The sequence below is a fragment of the Octopus sinensis genome, linkage group LG18 (assembly GCF_006345805.1).
Source record: "Octopus sinensis linkage group LG18, ASM634580v1, whole genome shotgun sequence".
NCBI lineage: Eukaryota > Metazoa > Mollusca > Cephalopoda > Octopoda > Octopodidae > Octopus > Octopus sinensis.
Window position 1 is genome coordinate 35,300,348 of NC_043014.1, and position 15,948 is coordinate 35,316,295.

General features: G+C 36.8%; 1 protein-coding gene across 1 annotated transcript in view; it reads left to right on the top strand.

Moving 5' to 3' along the window:
- The window catches only part of LOC115221697 (protocadherin Fat 4-like), a 26,574-nt gene continuing 10,626 nt past the window's right edge, over nt 1-15,948 (top strand). The window contains exons 1-9 of the mRNA XM_029791903.2: nt 1-111; nt 1,539-1,616; nt 3,837-3,985; nt 5,764-5,823; nt 8,271-8,363; nt 10,283-10,381; nt 11,379-11,507; nt 12,001-12,105; nt 14,901-15,008. Of these exons, the coding sequence (XP_029647763.1) occupies nt 42-111; nt 1,539-1,616; nt 3,837-3,985; nt 5,764-5,823; nt 8,271-8,363; nt 10,283-10,381; nt 11,379-11,507; nt 12,001-12,105; nt 14,901-15,008 (891 nt within the window). The 5' untranslated portion in view covers nt 1-41. The remainder of the gene's footprint in view (nt 112-1,538; nt 1,617-3,836; nt 3,986-5,763; nt 5,824-8,270; nt 8,364-10,282; nt 10,382-11,378; nt 11,508-12,000; nt 12,106-14,900; nt 15,009-15,948) is intronic.

Genomic DNA, 15,948 nt, shown 5'->3' on the forward strand with positions numbered 1-15,948 from the left:
TCATTTTCCCATGTTCTTCTACATTTTCAGAACACCCCAAAATGGCACACAAATCTTTGGCATTGGTGATGCTTATGATTTCAGTTCTGAATCCGGTCGTGAAATCTCAAAGTAAGTCTGGAAATAACCATTTCTTACCTTAATGACTAAGTATCTAATTTTACTTCTATGGGATAATGAATATTTGAAAGGGACTGGGAATCCCCGTCGTCGTCGTCGTCATCATCATCATCATCATCATCATCATTAGCATCATCATCATCTTCATCCTCCGCGATCCTACAACTGCGAGTCCACTGCCCTAACCACTGGGCCATTGCGTCTCCACATATCGCTGACTCGATACTAACTTATTTGATATTACACGTTTATATATATATATATATATATGTATATATATATATATATATATATATATATATATATATATATATATATATATATATATATATATATATATATATATATAACTGTCTGATGAACGGCAACGAGAAACTCAGAGTATATATATATATATATATATACATTTAAAATAATAAGGGTGAAAAATTGAATATTAATTTGATTGATATCAATTTAAAACCAGTGGTCTAGCATATTGAAAAATCTGAAGTTTCAGAAAAAATTGTATTACATATATATGAGGGATGACCTGTAAGTGGACATCCATTATGCTAGAAGAAGATCCACTATGGTCTTACCACTAAGAAAGGAATGTTCTCAAGAAAATTTACCAAACGCCAGAACGTGAGCGAGGAAGCCAAATGAAAAGATACGATCTGGTGTTTGCTAAATTTTCTTGAGAATATTCCTTTCTTAATGGTAAGACAATAGCGGCTCTTCTAGCATAATGGATGTCCACTTAAGGTCATCCGTCGAATATATATATATATATATATATATATGCACACACACACACACACACACACACACACACACACACACACACAACACACACACACACACACCACACACACACACACACACACATCTATATTAATAAAAGCGAAATTCTCTGTCCGTCCGGGACCCGTGTACCTCATTCTACATTTGCTCTACAAAGACATACACCGTTCTGGAATCAAAATGATCCCAGAATTTAAAATCTGCCCTTCATTTGGTCCTTGAACATCCAGCATTGGGATCTGATTTAAAAGCATTTGGGTTGTTATTTCTAGCAGACAAAGCTTGGCTGATTCACGCCATCTTCTTTGGCGTTTGTCAGATGACGTTAGAGATCAAAGGGGAGATAAATGACCTTTGCTTCGTTAATTTTACGTCGAGATAAGAACTTGGGGACAAATTGGCCAACGACTAGAATTCAACACTTGGGACTGGAACAATAGAATAATTGCATTACAGAATAAATTCTCATCCCTCCTTAACCCCTAATGAAACAACGCCGGGACATATAGTCATTATAGGCGTATTATAGTCATGCTATTTAGCTCTCTTTAGTTTTGGGGGTCTAGCTTAAAAGTCATTACGGTGTGCGGCTTTTAAGCGAGTATATTGCATTTCTCTATATTTTTTTCCAGATCAACAGGAATCAAGAATACCAGTCATTCTCGCCCCTGATCCATTTGAATTTAATGTGTCCGAATATCAATATACAGGTAATTCTTTAATTCTCCATTCTTCTCTTGTTTAGTGGAACGCGTTGCGTTCGTGTCTGTGCACACGCGCAGGTGAGGCTGAATGGATAAAATAGAATGTTTGCTTTGCAACCGATGAAGACTCGGATTAATTTCACTTTGCGGTATCGAGAACATGTCTATTGTAACATAGAGATGGAACGAGCCAAATCATGCAAATGAAATAAATTTAACTGAAAATGTACGGCAGCTTATCGAATTGAGTAAATATAGTTTATAGGGCCAATCGCGTCGTGCGTCGTTTAACGCTGATGCTAGACAACGAAGAGTATGGGTCTATGGAATACTAAGTCACGTAGATTATAATTCATTGAGTTGGAAGCTTAGTTCTTATCTTGCGTTTTTTACTTGTTTCACTCATTAGACTGCGACCGCGCTGGAACACTGCCTTGGTGGGTCTAGTCAAAAAAGCGACCTTAGTACTTCTTATTTCTCTCTAGGCTTTATACTTATTCTATCGTCTTTTAAGTTACGGGGACGTAAACAAATTAACATCGATTGTCAAGCGTCGGTGGGAGACAAACACAATCACGAAAGACACATACACGAAGGGCTTCTTTCAGTTTCCAACTACCAAATCCATCCACAAGGATTTGGTCGGCTCGAGACTCTAGCAGAAGACACTTGCTCAAGGTACCATGCCGTGGGACTGAAATCAGAACCACGTCAGAACCGAGAGAAAATCCATTTACTCTGTAGGTATGGCCGTGTATTAGCAGCGGTGCCTATTTCTATGAGTATAATACCAAAGTGACAAATCTTTACCTAAAATTTCATGCAATCAATCTTCTTCGTGAGATTGCATTCAACGGTGGATTAAAAGAAGTATCAGATAAGCATTTTAAACACTTCTTGACATCTGGTCCAATAAATCAAGTTCCAGGAATGCTTGTACATATTCTTGAAACTTTTATAACGTTAATGAGGAAATAAACAAAATCAATTAATTTCGTTTGTCTTATCAAGAGACGCGTGGTAAGAAGCTTGCTTCCCAGCCATATGGTTCTGGGTTCAGTCCCACTGCGTAGCACTTCGGCAAGTGTCTTTTATTATAGTGTCTTTCCAACGTACCACGTTGGAAAAAAGAACACAGAACTCTTGAAATATTAAAAGTTCAAAAATCTAAGATATAGTTACTTAGGCTACAGTTCCCTGTTTATCAAATCGTATGCACCAGGGGCCTTGATGGCAAGGACATTACTACTCATAGTTTAGAAATAAAGTTTCCTGTCATAATCAAGTCTGCGGCCGATAATCCCATGAAAACCGAAAATCAAAACGATGGAAACGCAGTTTAGATATAAATGTTATACAATCAACTAGGAGGTTAGTAGTCAGGAAAATAATCATATTTTCTAAATATATTTGGAAACCAAAAGATGAAAAAGAATAAAAAAATCCCCAAACTGCAGGAATCTGGAATTAACATATTAAAAGACTCCGCCGGTTACGACGACGAGGGTCCCAGCTGATACGATCAACGGAACAGCTTGCTCGTGAAATTAACGTGCAAATGGCTGAGCATTCCACAGACACGTGTACCCTTAACGTAGTTCTCGGGGATAATCAGCGTGACACAGAGAGTGACAAGGCTGACCCTTTGAAATACAAGTACAACTCATTTTTGCCAGCTGAGTGGACTGGAGCAACGTGAAATAAAGTGTCTTGCTCAAGGACACAACGCGTCGCCGGGAATCGAACTCACAACCTTACGATCATGAGCCGAATGCCCTAACCACTAAGCCACGCGCCCTCACGGAATTAACATATAACTCTGCCGAGTCTGCCGTGTACCCACGTCAACTTTGCTGTTGGTGGAAATAGGTGTCAGCTGCCACATTGACATCTGACATGAGGACCAATCAATTAATAGCAATTATAGCTAGTATTATAATTTCTTCGTCCATAATTATTTCCTGCTAATTTTCTATATTAGATACACCAAGAGGTTTTTCTTGTGGATAACAGCATGAACAGCTTCAGTTTTCATAAGTAAGTTCATATAATCGTTTGTAGTATCAGGCCAATAACACCTTCTGCTTCCGTTCCCTGTTGTGGAAAATAAAATCCTAGAATACTTCTTCGGGTTGATTTATTACGACTGACGCAGAAACTTAATATTTTACTTCTGTTCCTTATATTTACCAGTTTAATTAATTCATAGTCTTTCTTAACTTTCAGGATACAAAGTGGGTTCATTTGATGCTACCAGGAGCTACTTTGTGCTGCCTTGTTTCAGTATTAATACAATGACAGACATGTTTCGAATACCGGCCTGTACGTTCGAGGATAATGACAGTGTCTATCTTGTAAATAAACTGGATTATGAGGTATTTTGGTTTATTATTAATTATCAAGGATCTTTTCAGTTTGAACGGCAGATTTTTAAAATAATTTCCACGTAACTAAACACTCTTAAACTTCGTATACTGCTAGAATGTGTTTTTAAAACATCTTTTTCTCTTGGCTTTATTGAGAAAATTCTATGGTTTGTAAGATATTTGTTGTTTTTTTTTCTTTAATTTCTGCAATTTAAACCAATCAATGACGTCTATTGAGGTGAAAACATTCTGTGCCGTATGAATATGTCCCTCGTTTAAGAAACAGATTGGGTTTATTTACATTTCTGAAGAAAAAAAAAGATACTCTTTCCCCCACCCCTAACCCTAACCCTAACTAACCCTAAACAGATTGAAATGCAATAGATCGATACTAGGGTCATAATTATGGGTGACAATTTCATATGACACCGCTAGAAAAAACTGCCGTTCAAACCGAAAAGATCCATTATCATTTTTATTTTATATTACACATATGATACCATCACATATTGCTGAAAACTGAGTGTATGTACGTATATGTGTATATATCTGTGTGTGTGTGTGTGGTGTGTGTGTGTGTGTGTGTGTGTTTGTGTGTTTGTGTGTATTTAAATGTTGGGTGTATTTCTAGTAGTAAGGCAATGAAACACGTCCACTGCCTACGGCTATCTGACGTCATCCACGGCATTTGAACAATTGTCACTGGATCTACCTCAGGAATTTCCCAACGTACATTGAATATATAACAAATGATAGAGACGGAAAATGGAATATACCAGAAACTTTATTGCTCATAGCGATCGTTTCGATCCATCCTGCATCGATCTCTCGCGCGTGGATACTGTACAAATGGTTAAAGTGTGCATCTCTCGTTGCAGACACGTCTCACCAGGTGATATTATAGGGTGTATCTCGTTAAATAAAGTCTGCTTCTCTCGGTTTTAATATAGAATGTTGTTAGTGATCGTAGGTTTAAACCATTGGACAGGAATGACGAGTGACGGATTCTGTTCCGACTTTATAGATAAAGACAGAAAGAAATTAAGAAAAATAAGAAAAGGAAAACATGCAATAAAAAAAAAACATTATATGTGTCAGTACCCACATATATTTACTCTTCTATTTTTTTTAATTATTATAAATCTTCAACTGAGGAGGGAGTCGGCTTCCAACAAAGATACAAGGCTCCATCTTTGGGATGTAGTTAACACAGACAATTTCACATTTGAATCTTGCGAAAAGTCTTGCATATTTTTAATGTTCCACTCACAGATTGGACATGTAATGTACGAATAAGCCGCTCAATTTCTCTTTCTGAAAATCCTAGTTTATCCAGATTTTCCTTTAAGCATTTACTGACAAAACCTAGTGCTCCAATTATGATTGATATGAATAGGAATTCATAGTTTGGATATAGAAGCTGGAGGTTTTGAAGCAGTTGTCCATAGATATCCTCTTTTCCTTTGATTTCCAAAGAGATATCTATATCTGCAGGGCAGCTAACCGCTATGATGGTTCATACCTTTCCCCCTCTGTCCCAAACAACAATATCCGACCTGTTATGCTTACATTTCGCAGATGTTTTGATGGGAATATTCCATCAGTATTCCTTGAGTTGGTGTATGTATGTGTGTATGTATGTATCTATTTATCAATCAATATATGTATACATGTGTGTGTGTGTGTGTATACACACATGTACTTGTTTATACTTATATGATTATATGCACGTGTGTGTTCGTTTTTGTATGGAAATAATTAATTCGAGGTTCTCTTTTTTTTTACAGAAAGAAAAGAAATATGTTTTGCAAATTAAGGCAGCAGATTTCTTCAACAGCACTTTAATGGTAAGTTTATTTTGCACTCGCGAGTGAATACACACATTGGGCCCTAAGAGATACGCACATATGCATGCAGAGACGGGCATGTATGCATTTATATGTAGTGTGTGTGTGTGTATAAAAACAACACACACACACACACACACACACACACACACACACACACACACACACATACGTACTTCTATTTTTATTCAAGCTGCAAAAACATCACAGAAAAACTGCTATTCAGAGTTTCACGTTTCCGTTCGTTGGCCACCTATGATACAGAATCTGTATCACAACTGCCCGATGAACAGAAACCGTGAAACTCTCAGTAGCAGTTCTTTTGTGATATTTTTATAGCTTTGAAAAAAAAAGCATATTACTCTAGCTTCGGTATTCGAGCACTATTTTTTCCACCTTGTTTTGTATTTATGTCCTTACTCTGGTATATATATATATGTATATATATATATATATATATATATAATAAAAGGCTTCCAAATAAGGAAGCGTAGTGCTAGAGACACCAAAAGGGATAAATTCAGGAAGGAATGAAAATCAAAAGCATTTACCATTACAGATATATCCCAGACTGATCAGTTTCTACCTCTTTCTAGCAAACAGATGGAATATATTTGCTAAGGCAAGGTTCGTCAGTAGGAAGCCTTTTATTATATTTCTATATGAATAATATATTGTCTAATGACTAATTCGTCTTTTGTGCTAGGCCACTGGTAATAATAATTTATGTTATTACCCTATTTGATTATATATATATATATACCAGAGCAAGCACATAAATGCGAAACAAGGTGGAAAAAATAGTGCTCGAATACCGGAGGCAGAGTAATATGTTTTATTGAAAAGCAGCAAAAATATCACGTTCCCGTTCGTCGGACAGTTTTGTTTAGAATGGAACAAAAATAAGATTATAAGCAAAAATATACATTTAGTTTGATAGATACACATTTGAAAATGGTTTTGTTTCATTGGTCCTTTCAACTAACGGTCTTTTCAATAACCGGTTGCATGCAATAACAAATTGCGGTTTAAAATCAAAGAAAACCTTAAATCAAAAATATCTTTGAAAGAAGGACAGAGCCTGAATACCCAGGGCAAATAATTAGCTGTAAAATATTAATCAATTAATAATTCAAAAGATATATCCGTTTAAAAAACTTTCACGCTAGATTACTTATACATCTAGCATTATATACACATACCAAACCATCTATATAATATACATATATACACTAAACATACAGACGCAGGTACATGGCTACATACATATACAGACATATGCAGACGGGTGGATGATTAGATTCTTTGCTAATATAACATAGCTTTTCAGAGGGCTTACGGTAGGGTTTAAATTTATCTAATAGTAACTCTAAGTTGATATCTAAAAAAAAATCTACGTTATTTAGGTTACTGGATCTTTTCGGTTTGAACGGCAGTTTTTAACATAATTTTTAGGTAACTAAAAAAATTTTAAACTTCGTATACAGGTAGAATGTGTTTATAAAACATCTTTTTCTCTTGGCTTTATTGAGAAAATTCTATAGTTTGTAAGATATTTGTTATTTTTTTCTTCAATTTCTGCAATTTCAACCAATCACTGACGTCTATTGAGGTAAACATTCTGTGCCGTATGAATATGTCCCTCGTTTAAGAAACAGATTGGGTTTATTTATATTTCTGAAGAAAAAAGATACTCTTCCCCCCACCCCTAACCCTAAAACAGATTGAAATGCAATAGATCGATACTAGGGTCATAATTATGGGTGACAATTTCATGACTCCGGTAGTAAAAACTGCCGTTCGAACCGAAAAGATCCAGGTTACTTTCTATCGTAAACCGCAGGCCCATTCTTTGGAAAAAAAGTAATCAGATTCGTCCTATATATTTTTGTATATTTGTATGCGTATCTATATGTGTGTATATTTCTATGTATGGTCGTATTTAAGTAGATATACATGTAATTTTTATGTGTGCATGGTTATGTGTTCGTTGCGCAAGCCGTGTACCTGTGGCTGTATTCTCGAAACTACAAGCTACTAGACCGCTGAGCGTACCCACAACAACAACAACAACAACAATAAATAAAGGACAGCAGAAATCAGAACGTAAAGACGGACGAAATACCGCTAAGTACTTCGTCCTGCATGCTAACGATTCTGTCAGTTCGCTGCCTTAATAATAATAATAATAATAATAATAATAATAATAATAATAATAATACACACATATACATACACACGCACACACAACGGGCTTCCTTAGAATTCCTGTCTATGAATTTTGTGTGTCTGTTTGTGTGTGCGTGTGTGGTATGTGTGTGTGTGTTTGAGAGAGAGAGAGAGAGAGAGAGAGAGAGAGAGGAGGCTTTAGAGAGAGAGAGAACCCTAATATTTTCATCCCAAATTTTCTTTTTTGTTGTCATATTATCTTTGTTGTTATTTCACAGGTTATTAAGAATTTAACCATCAACGTTTTAAACGAGAATGACGAACGACCGAAATTTCAAAACACCAATCTTCAATTTGATCGCATTAAAGAGGTAAGTTTGATTATCACTGCTACGTACTTCCAGATCGTTGAACATTTAATGTAATTCAGATTATGCCTAGTTTTAAGGCGGAGAGCTGGCAGAAACATTAGCACGCCGGGCGAAATGCGTAGCCGTATTTCGTCTATCGTTACGTTCTGAGTTCAAATTCCGCCGAGGTCGACTTTGCTTTTCATCCTTACGGGGTCGATAAATTAAGTACCAGTTACGCACTGGGGTCGATATAATCGACTTAATCCCTTTGTCTGTCCTTGTTTGTCCCCTCTGTGTTTAGCCGCTTGTGGGTAGTAAAGAAATAGGTATTTTGTCTGCCGCTACGTTATAAGTTCAAATTCCGCCGAGGTCGACTTTGCTTTTCATCCTTTCGGGGTCGATAAATTAAGTACCAGTTACGCACTTGGGTCGATATAATCGACTTAATCCGTTTGTCTGTCCTTGTTTGTCCCCTCTGTGTTTAGCCCCTTGTGGGTAGTAAAGAAATAGGTATTTTGTCTGCCGCTACGTTATAAAGTTCAAATTCCGCCGAGGTCGACTTAGCCTTTCATCCTTTCGGCGTCGATAAATTGAGTACCAGTTACGCACTGGGGTCGATATTATCGACTTAATCCGTTTGTCTGTCTTTGTTTGTCCCCTCTGTGTTTAGCCCCTTGTGGGTAGTAAAGAAATAGGTATGCCTAGTCTGGTCATGTGGTCGAGGGTTCACTTGAGTGCCTCACTGCTCCTACGTCAAATGTGCTTAAACAACATGTGTGTTAGACAAGAGTTAGCATACTGTCATCTTACCACAATTTCCTATTAATTAAAATCACACCAGTTAGTTGCAAGAGGGAACAAATATTTCTTTCTTTATTGCCCACAGGGGGCTTAACATAGAGGGAACAAACAAGGACAGACAAAAGGATTAAGTCGATTACATCGACCCAAGTGCGTCACTGGTACTTAATTTATCGACCCCGAAAGGATGAAAGGCAAAGTCGACCTCGGCGGAATTTGAACTCAGAACGTAACGGCAGACGAAATACTGCTAAGCATTTCGCCCGGCGTGCTAACGTTTCTTATTTCTTTATTGCCCACAAGAGGCTAAACATAGAGGAGACAAACAAGGACAGAAAAATGGATTAAGTCGATTACATCGACTCCAGTGCGTAACTGGTACTTAATTTATCGACCCCGAAAGGATGAAAGGCAAAGTCGACCTCGGCGGAATTTGAACTCGGAACGTAACGGCAGACGAAATACTGCTAAGCATTTCGCCCGGCGTGCTAACGTTTCTTATTTCTTTATTGCCTACAAGAGGCTAAACATAGAGGAGACAAACAAGGACAGACAAAGGGATTAAGTCGATTACACCGACTCCAGTGCGTAACTGGTACTTAATTTATCAACCCTGAAAGGATGAAAGGCAAAATCGACCTCGGCGGAATTTGAACTCAGAACGTAACGGCAGACGAAATGCCGCTAAGCATTTCGTCGGCGTGCTAACGTTACTGCCAGCTCGCCGCCTTAGAGGGAACAAATATTATTGTTTTTAATGATTTTTTTCTAGTGACAATTATTCCGTAGCCATGAAAAAACTCCGAGTTTCGGATGTTGGGGTGGAAATCCACGCTGCCATCTCTTCAGTTATTCGGCCATCGGAAAAAATGGTATAGCCCCGGCTTCACGGGGGCCGGGGAGACGGTTTCGGAGTTTTATCATGGCTACCGAATAATTGTCACATATTACATTTACCGATATATATATATATATATATATATATATATAAATGGTAATTTGTCTGTCTGTCAGTTACCATCTTAGTACCTAAACGAGCAAACCAATATTCACGAAACTTTGCATACATGTTACACTAACATCCAGTTCAATAATAGGCTATATATATATATAAATTATTGTCATCTCTCTTTCAGAATATAAATGTATCCGATCGACTGCCTACTCTCATCACTGTAATAGATAACGATGATGGAGCCAATAGTAAGAATTTGACTGTCACATGCGATACAAGTGTTGGTATTTTTCAATATATACGTTTGTTGTTGTTATTGCTGTTGTTGTTGTTGTTGTTGACGTGATCGTCTGTTCCACATACTGATATTCCTATGGTTTATGTACAGGTTTTATTTCCAAAGCAAGACTTTTAAATGTATTTTTACAAAAAAAAAGTGTAAAATTTTAGAATCGTCTTCACACCTTTATTTCTAACTTGTGTTAGCCTCATAACACACACACACGCACGTATATTTTTGTATATATACTGTGTCTGTACGGTGAATCCCAACTGGTTGGTATTTGTTTTCCAACCACGTCAGAGGTTATCCTCATATATCCCATATACGTATATACATACCATATACAATATATAAAATGGGAACAGAGGTGTCTGGTTTAACAGTTTGCTTTGCAACACCATAATTTCGTATTGGATCTCACCGTGCGCCCCTTTCGCATGAATATTGAGTCAGTTGTGGATGGTCCTTAGCCATGTGTGTGAAATATATTTGGTTGTCCGGAAAGTTCGTGCCGATTTATAGTAGCTTACCTTTCGACTTACCCTCCCAGGCACTTCAATTCTGGAAAGAGGGTATTTTCAAGTTAAAGGAATAATGGAGATGCATTGTGCAACAAAATGGTTCATATTTGGTTGGTTAAAAATGTAATGTAATGACCTTTTTCTTTCCATTAAAAATCGGCACGAACTTTTCGGACAACCCAATATATAACATATATTATTTATAAAGGGGTGATACCTCATATACTTTTGTTCTTTAAGTTGGTTTCTTCTGTTTTTATGACACCTAAATTTTCAATAGTACATTTTCTGCTATTCACTTCCCATGTAATGATACTTAAACTTTTTTTCTATAAAGCACATATTTAGCCCAATGCAGTCCCTGTCTAGAGCATACCAGGCATATTATGAAGTCTTGTATAATTTTCGTAACAACTTATTCTTGTACACTTATAAAGATTGGCTAAACCCTAGTCTTTCATCTCTGTTTGCAGTTTCAATCATCATGTGACTACTTCACTGTAATTCAGAATAACAAACCTAACAAGAGAAAATGGGAGGGGTATTTATATTTAAAAAGGAGCATTAGTCTTCAGGAGTATAGAATAAAACTGACAGCCACTGTAAGTATTTGTTATTTCTGTTTATCTTTTGTTAATCCTTATATCTATATTTTTGGAGTTATTGCCTGTGGAATAGGTTTGACTAAAGTAAAATTAAGACTTTAATTCATTACAACACTTATGAACTATAAGCCTTCTGTAAAACCTCAGATCACTCTTGTTCACTAATTTTCTCATACACCCCTAATATTCTCACTTCTCTGCCTCTTCCTCTCTCTAACTCTCTCCAACATAATCTAGCATCCTTTTACTCACCTTAATTCTTCCCATCTCTGTTTCTGTCTGTCTCTTTCTCCCTCTCACACGCTCAAACGTTTTATAATTCATTTTAAAACTGTTTTACGCAACATTACTCGTTATCACTCATCAAATCTTTTCTCTAAATCACTCTCCCTATTTGTCTTCAGTTCGCTCTAACTCTCTAAACACACACTCTCAAACGCTTCTTAAATCTATTTTTTTAAATATAATCTCTTACTTTCTAATATTGCAGGACGGTAAATATTCTACAAGTGTGGTATTTACAATTCTAGTCGAGGATATCAATAACCATCCGCCGAAGTTCAATGACGTTGCCTCACTAATAGTTATCAGCGAGGTAAGTTCAATTTATCCTCTCCTCATCCATCTCCTTACCTTTTTTTGCTTCCTCTGCACTGAATAGGTACAGTTCCTCATGGCAATCTACAGCAGCAACAAGAGCTATGGCAGTGTTAGAATACGACCGTACGTGAGGAGTTTCGGTGCCATTATTCTCCTCTTGTTCTACAGCGTCCGGCCGCATCCCAACATAACATAACATAACATAATGTTATATATGCCATAAGACATGTTTAATATACAGTGCCAGAATAGATGAATAAAGGGACGCCAAAAACCGTTCTACTTTTATAAAGAGAAGATAGATTTTATTCACAATGTACAAAGTGATTTGTTATCATTAGCGTAGTGTTGTGCCATGAATGCATGCTTATAATATTTGTGTCTGTGTGTTCGTGCGTGCAACAGAAGTACAGAAATAAGGTGTATGCAAATACAACAGAGCATGAGAGAAGTCTCAACATTTTGTGTTAAAATGAAGTTATTTTAGAGTTATTTTATCAGTTCATGTAATACACGATAATGAGTTCTATACAAGATTTGAGTCTCGGAGCTGAGATTAGTTGAGTCACTTGTTGTGCATATTTTTCTCTTGGTATAGATATTCTTTCAAATATATATACTGCAACTGTTTTTCCGCGGTGAGATTTTCACACATACAGCATGAGTTGAATCTGTATTTATCTTGTGTACAAGTTAAATCTTCGTAGATGGAGACGATGTTGGTGATGACGTTATGTCTGTCGCTTGGTTTACAATAGCGTCTTCATATTATGTTTGGCTGTCGTCTGCCTTTCGAACTGGAACATGGTTGAGTAAGCTCTGTGTGGTCTCCGACCAAGACCTTAAAAGGTCTTAAGCCAAAAGACATGAATCGTGATATGATCAGCCTATTTAAAGAGTTAAGATGGCTCAAATGAAAAGTCCTATCCGAAAGCCGTGATTGGTCAGTTTACACACTGGCGCGAAGTAAGTACAGAGACAGACCGCGCTTAGATGCTAACCAATCAAAATAGACTAGCCAAAGATGTTTGTAATCTCAAACGAGATCATTCTTAATATTTTTCTCAAACAGTGAAGATAGCAAGGAAGAAAACAATATTGCTACAGCAGCATAATATTGACTAGTATTTAATTAATACACAGTGCTGAGTCCACTTCGTACAGAAGAAACATGCTTATGTTATTCAGTAGTTTACTTTTCCTTTATCTATCTACCTATCTATTTATCTCCCCATCCCTCTCTCACTATCTGTGCGTCTGTCTATCAATGCACTTGAGGCGACTTTCCGCCCAGATTTGTACCCCGGAGGGGGAACCTCTTAGGCGCTCCCGTGGTTATTCGTGACTGAGGGAGTCGAGTTACATATATGTGTATATATATACACATACACACACATACATATCTGAGTTTGTATGATAGAAAATATCAATCAATGAAATTCCAACTTCCACGTTTTATTATTTACAATTTTTACAATTTTACAATATTGAAATAAACCAGTACTTTCTTGGATTGCGCAATCGTCAGGTTTATGTAGTGAAATGGTTAGATTTGTCCTTAAGTACTCTCCCATGGGCTCCAACAAGCTGAATCTTAGAAACCACAGATATTAGTTTTCGCATTTATTATATATATATGCCTCCTCGACTTACGACCGTGGTTCGTTCCGACTGACAAGTCGTAAGTCAATCTGGTCGTACGTCGGATGTATATTTTTCAATACTCTTTTCATTCATGCAACTAATGCTTTAAAGCGACCGTGTTAGATACAGTGAAAAAGCAGTGAATTCCTGGGTCTGAGGGAGGCCTGCGTTGTCACATGCTGCCGTAGTTATCATATGCGCAGCTGCCCAACGACCGAAATTCGATTTTCGTAAGTCGCATATATCGTAAGTCGAGGAGGAATGCGTATATATATATATTATATATATATATATATATATATATACATATATAAATAAATAAATAATAGATAATATATATGTGTGTATGTATGTATATATATATATATGTGTGTGTGTGTGCATATATGGGTACAGGACGTCACCAACTGTGTAAACAGCATGAAATACGTAATATAAAAGAGGTAAATACGTAAACAGCGAGAGAAAAAATGGAAAACAGGACAAGTACACACAGAGAAACGACCTTTCAGTTGTCGGCTGTCTATTTACTCCTCATTTCAAGCATTCCTCGAAATGAGGAGTAGATAGATTGCCGACAACTGATGAAAGGTCATTTCTCTGTGTGCACTTGTCCTGTTTTCCATTTTCTCTCTCGTTGTTTACGTATTTAACTCGTTTGTCTACGTATTTCATGTTTACACAGTTGGTGACGTCCAGTACCCATACATACATACATACATATATATATATATATATATATAATATATATATATATATATATATATATATATATATATATATATATGACCGCGTGTGTACCGTTGTCGATTTTCTTCCCCCGTCTTCCTTCTCTGGATCTTTCCTTTCCCTATGTTTCTGACGAAGAGCTCCGCTCGAAACGTAAAATCCTCCTTCTTCCCTTCCTTCCTGAGCGTCCAATAATACTATATTTGTTCCACGTCCTCGCTTTGTTGTGTTTTCTCTTTGTATTTTCATGTTTGAATTAACTTTATATATATATATAAATATGACTTATCATTTAATTGAATCCCACGCATCCATTTTCAAGTAAGTATATATATATGTGTGAGTGTGCGAGCGTGCGTGTGTGTGTGTGTTTTGTGTATATGTATATACAGCTCATCTATACTGTATCTTTCACAGGACACAGCTGTCGGCTCTGATATCAGTCCAATTATTGTAGTTGAAGACGAAGATGTAAATACTGGCTACCTGGAGGTAAAATGTAATTCACTCAAGGGCAATGCGTTGGTAAGGACTTTATATCATTCTAAATAAATTCTTACATTGGGCATTACACACGCACGCACGCTCGCACATACACACATACACATACATAATCTTAATATATAAAACATAGTTTGTATGTGTGTGTGTGTATGTGTGTTTGTGTATGTGTGCGTATGTCATTTATAGCTTCGAAAACTGTATGTGTGTGTGTGTATACACACACATACATATACATGTACACCAGCACGTACACCAACTACCCCAACTTATATTATGCTAGCAATGCATCCCGGCGTTGCCCGGGTGTTATGACCTGCAGCCACATTGTATTATCTGTTCCTTTTTTACGGTATGAGTTCAAATTCCGTCGTGGTCGACTTTACCTGTCATCCATTCGGGATCGATAAATTAAGTACCAGTTGAACACTGGGATAGGGGTTGATGTAGTCGATACATCATCTCCAAAATTGCTGTCCTTGTGGCAAACTTTGAGACCATTGCTGCCCTTGTGGCAAAATTTGAAACCATTATTTGTATTACAAAGGCGATGAGCTGGCAGGACCGTTATCTCACAGAGCGAAATGCTTAGCAGTATTTGTCTGCCACTACGTTCTGAGTTCAAATTCCGCCGAGGGCTACTTTGTCTTTCATCTTTTCGGAGACGATAATCACTGGGGTCGATGTTATCGACTATCCCCTCACCACAAATTCCAGGCCTTGTACTTTTAATAGGAAGCTTATTATTTGTATTATAATTGTTCTTTATCTGAAGAGTTTTTAATAGGAAATTCTTTACATGCCTATCTAACATGTAAACCTTTGTTATTCCTAATAGCAAATAAAACACGCATAATGGAGAATTACAAATACCGAAAGATTTTGATTTTCCTGTTCTATTATTATGCATACATACATACATACATACATACATACATACATACATATATATATATATACATAC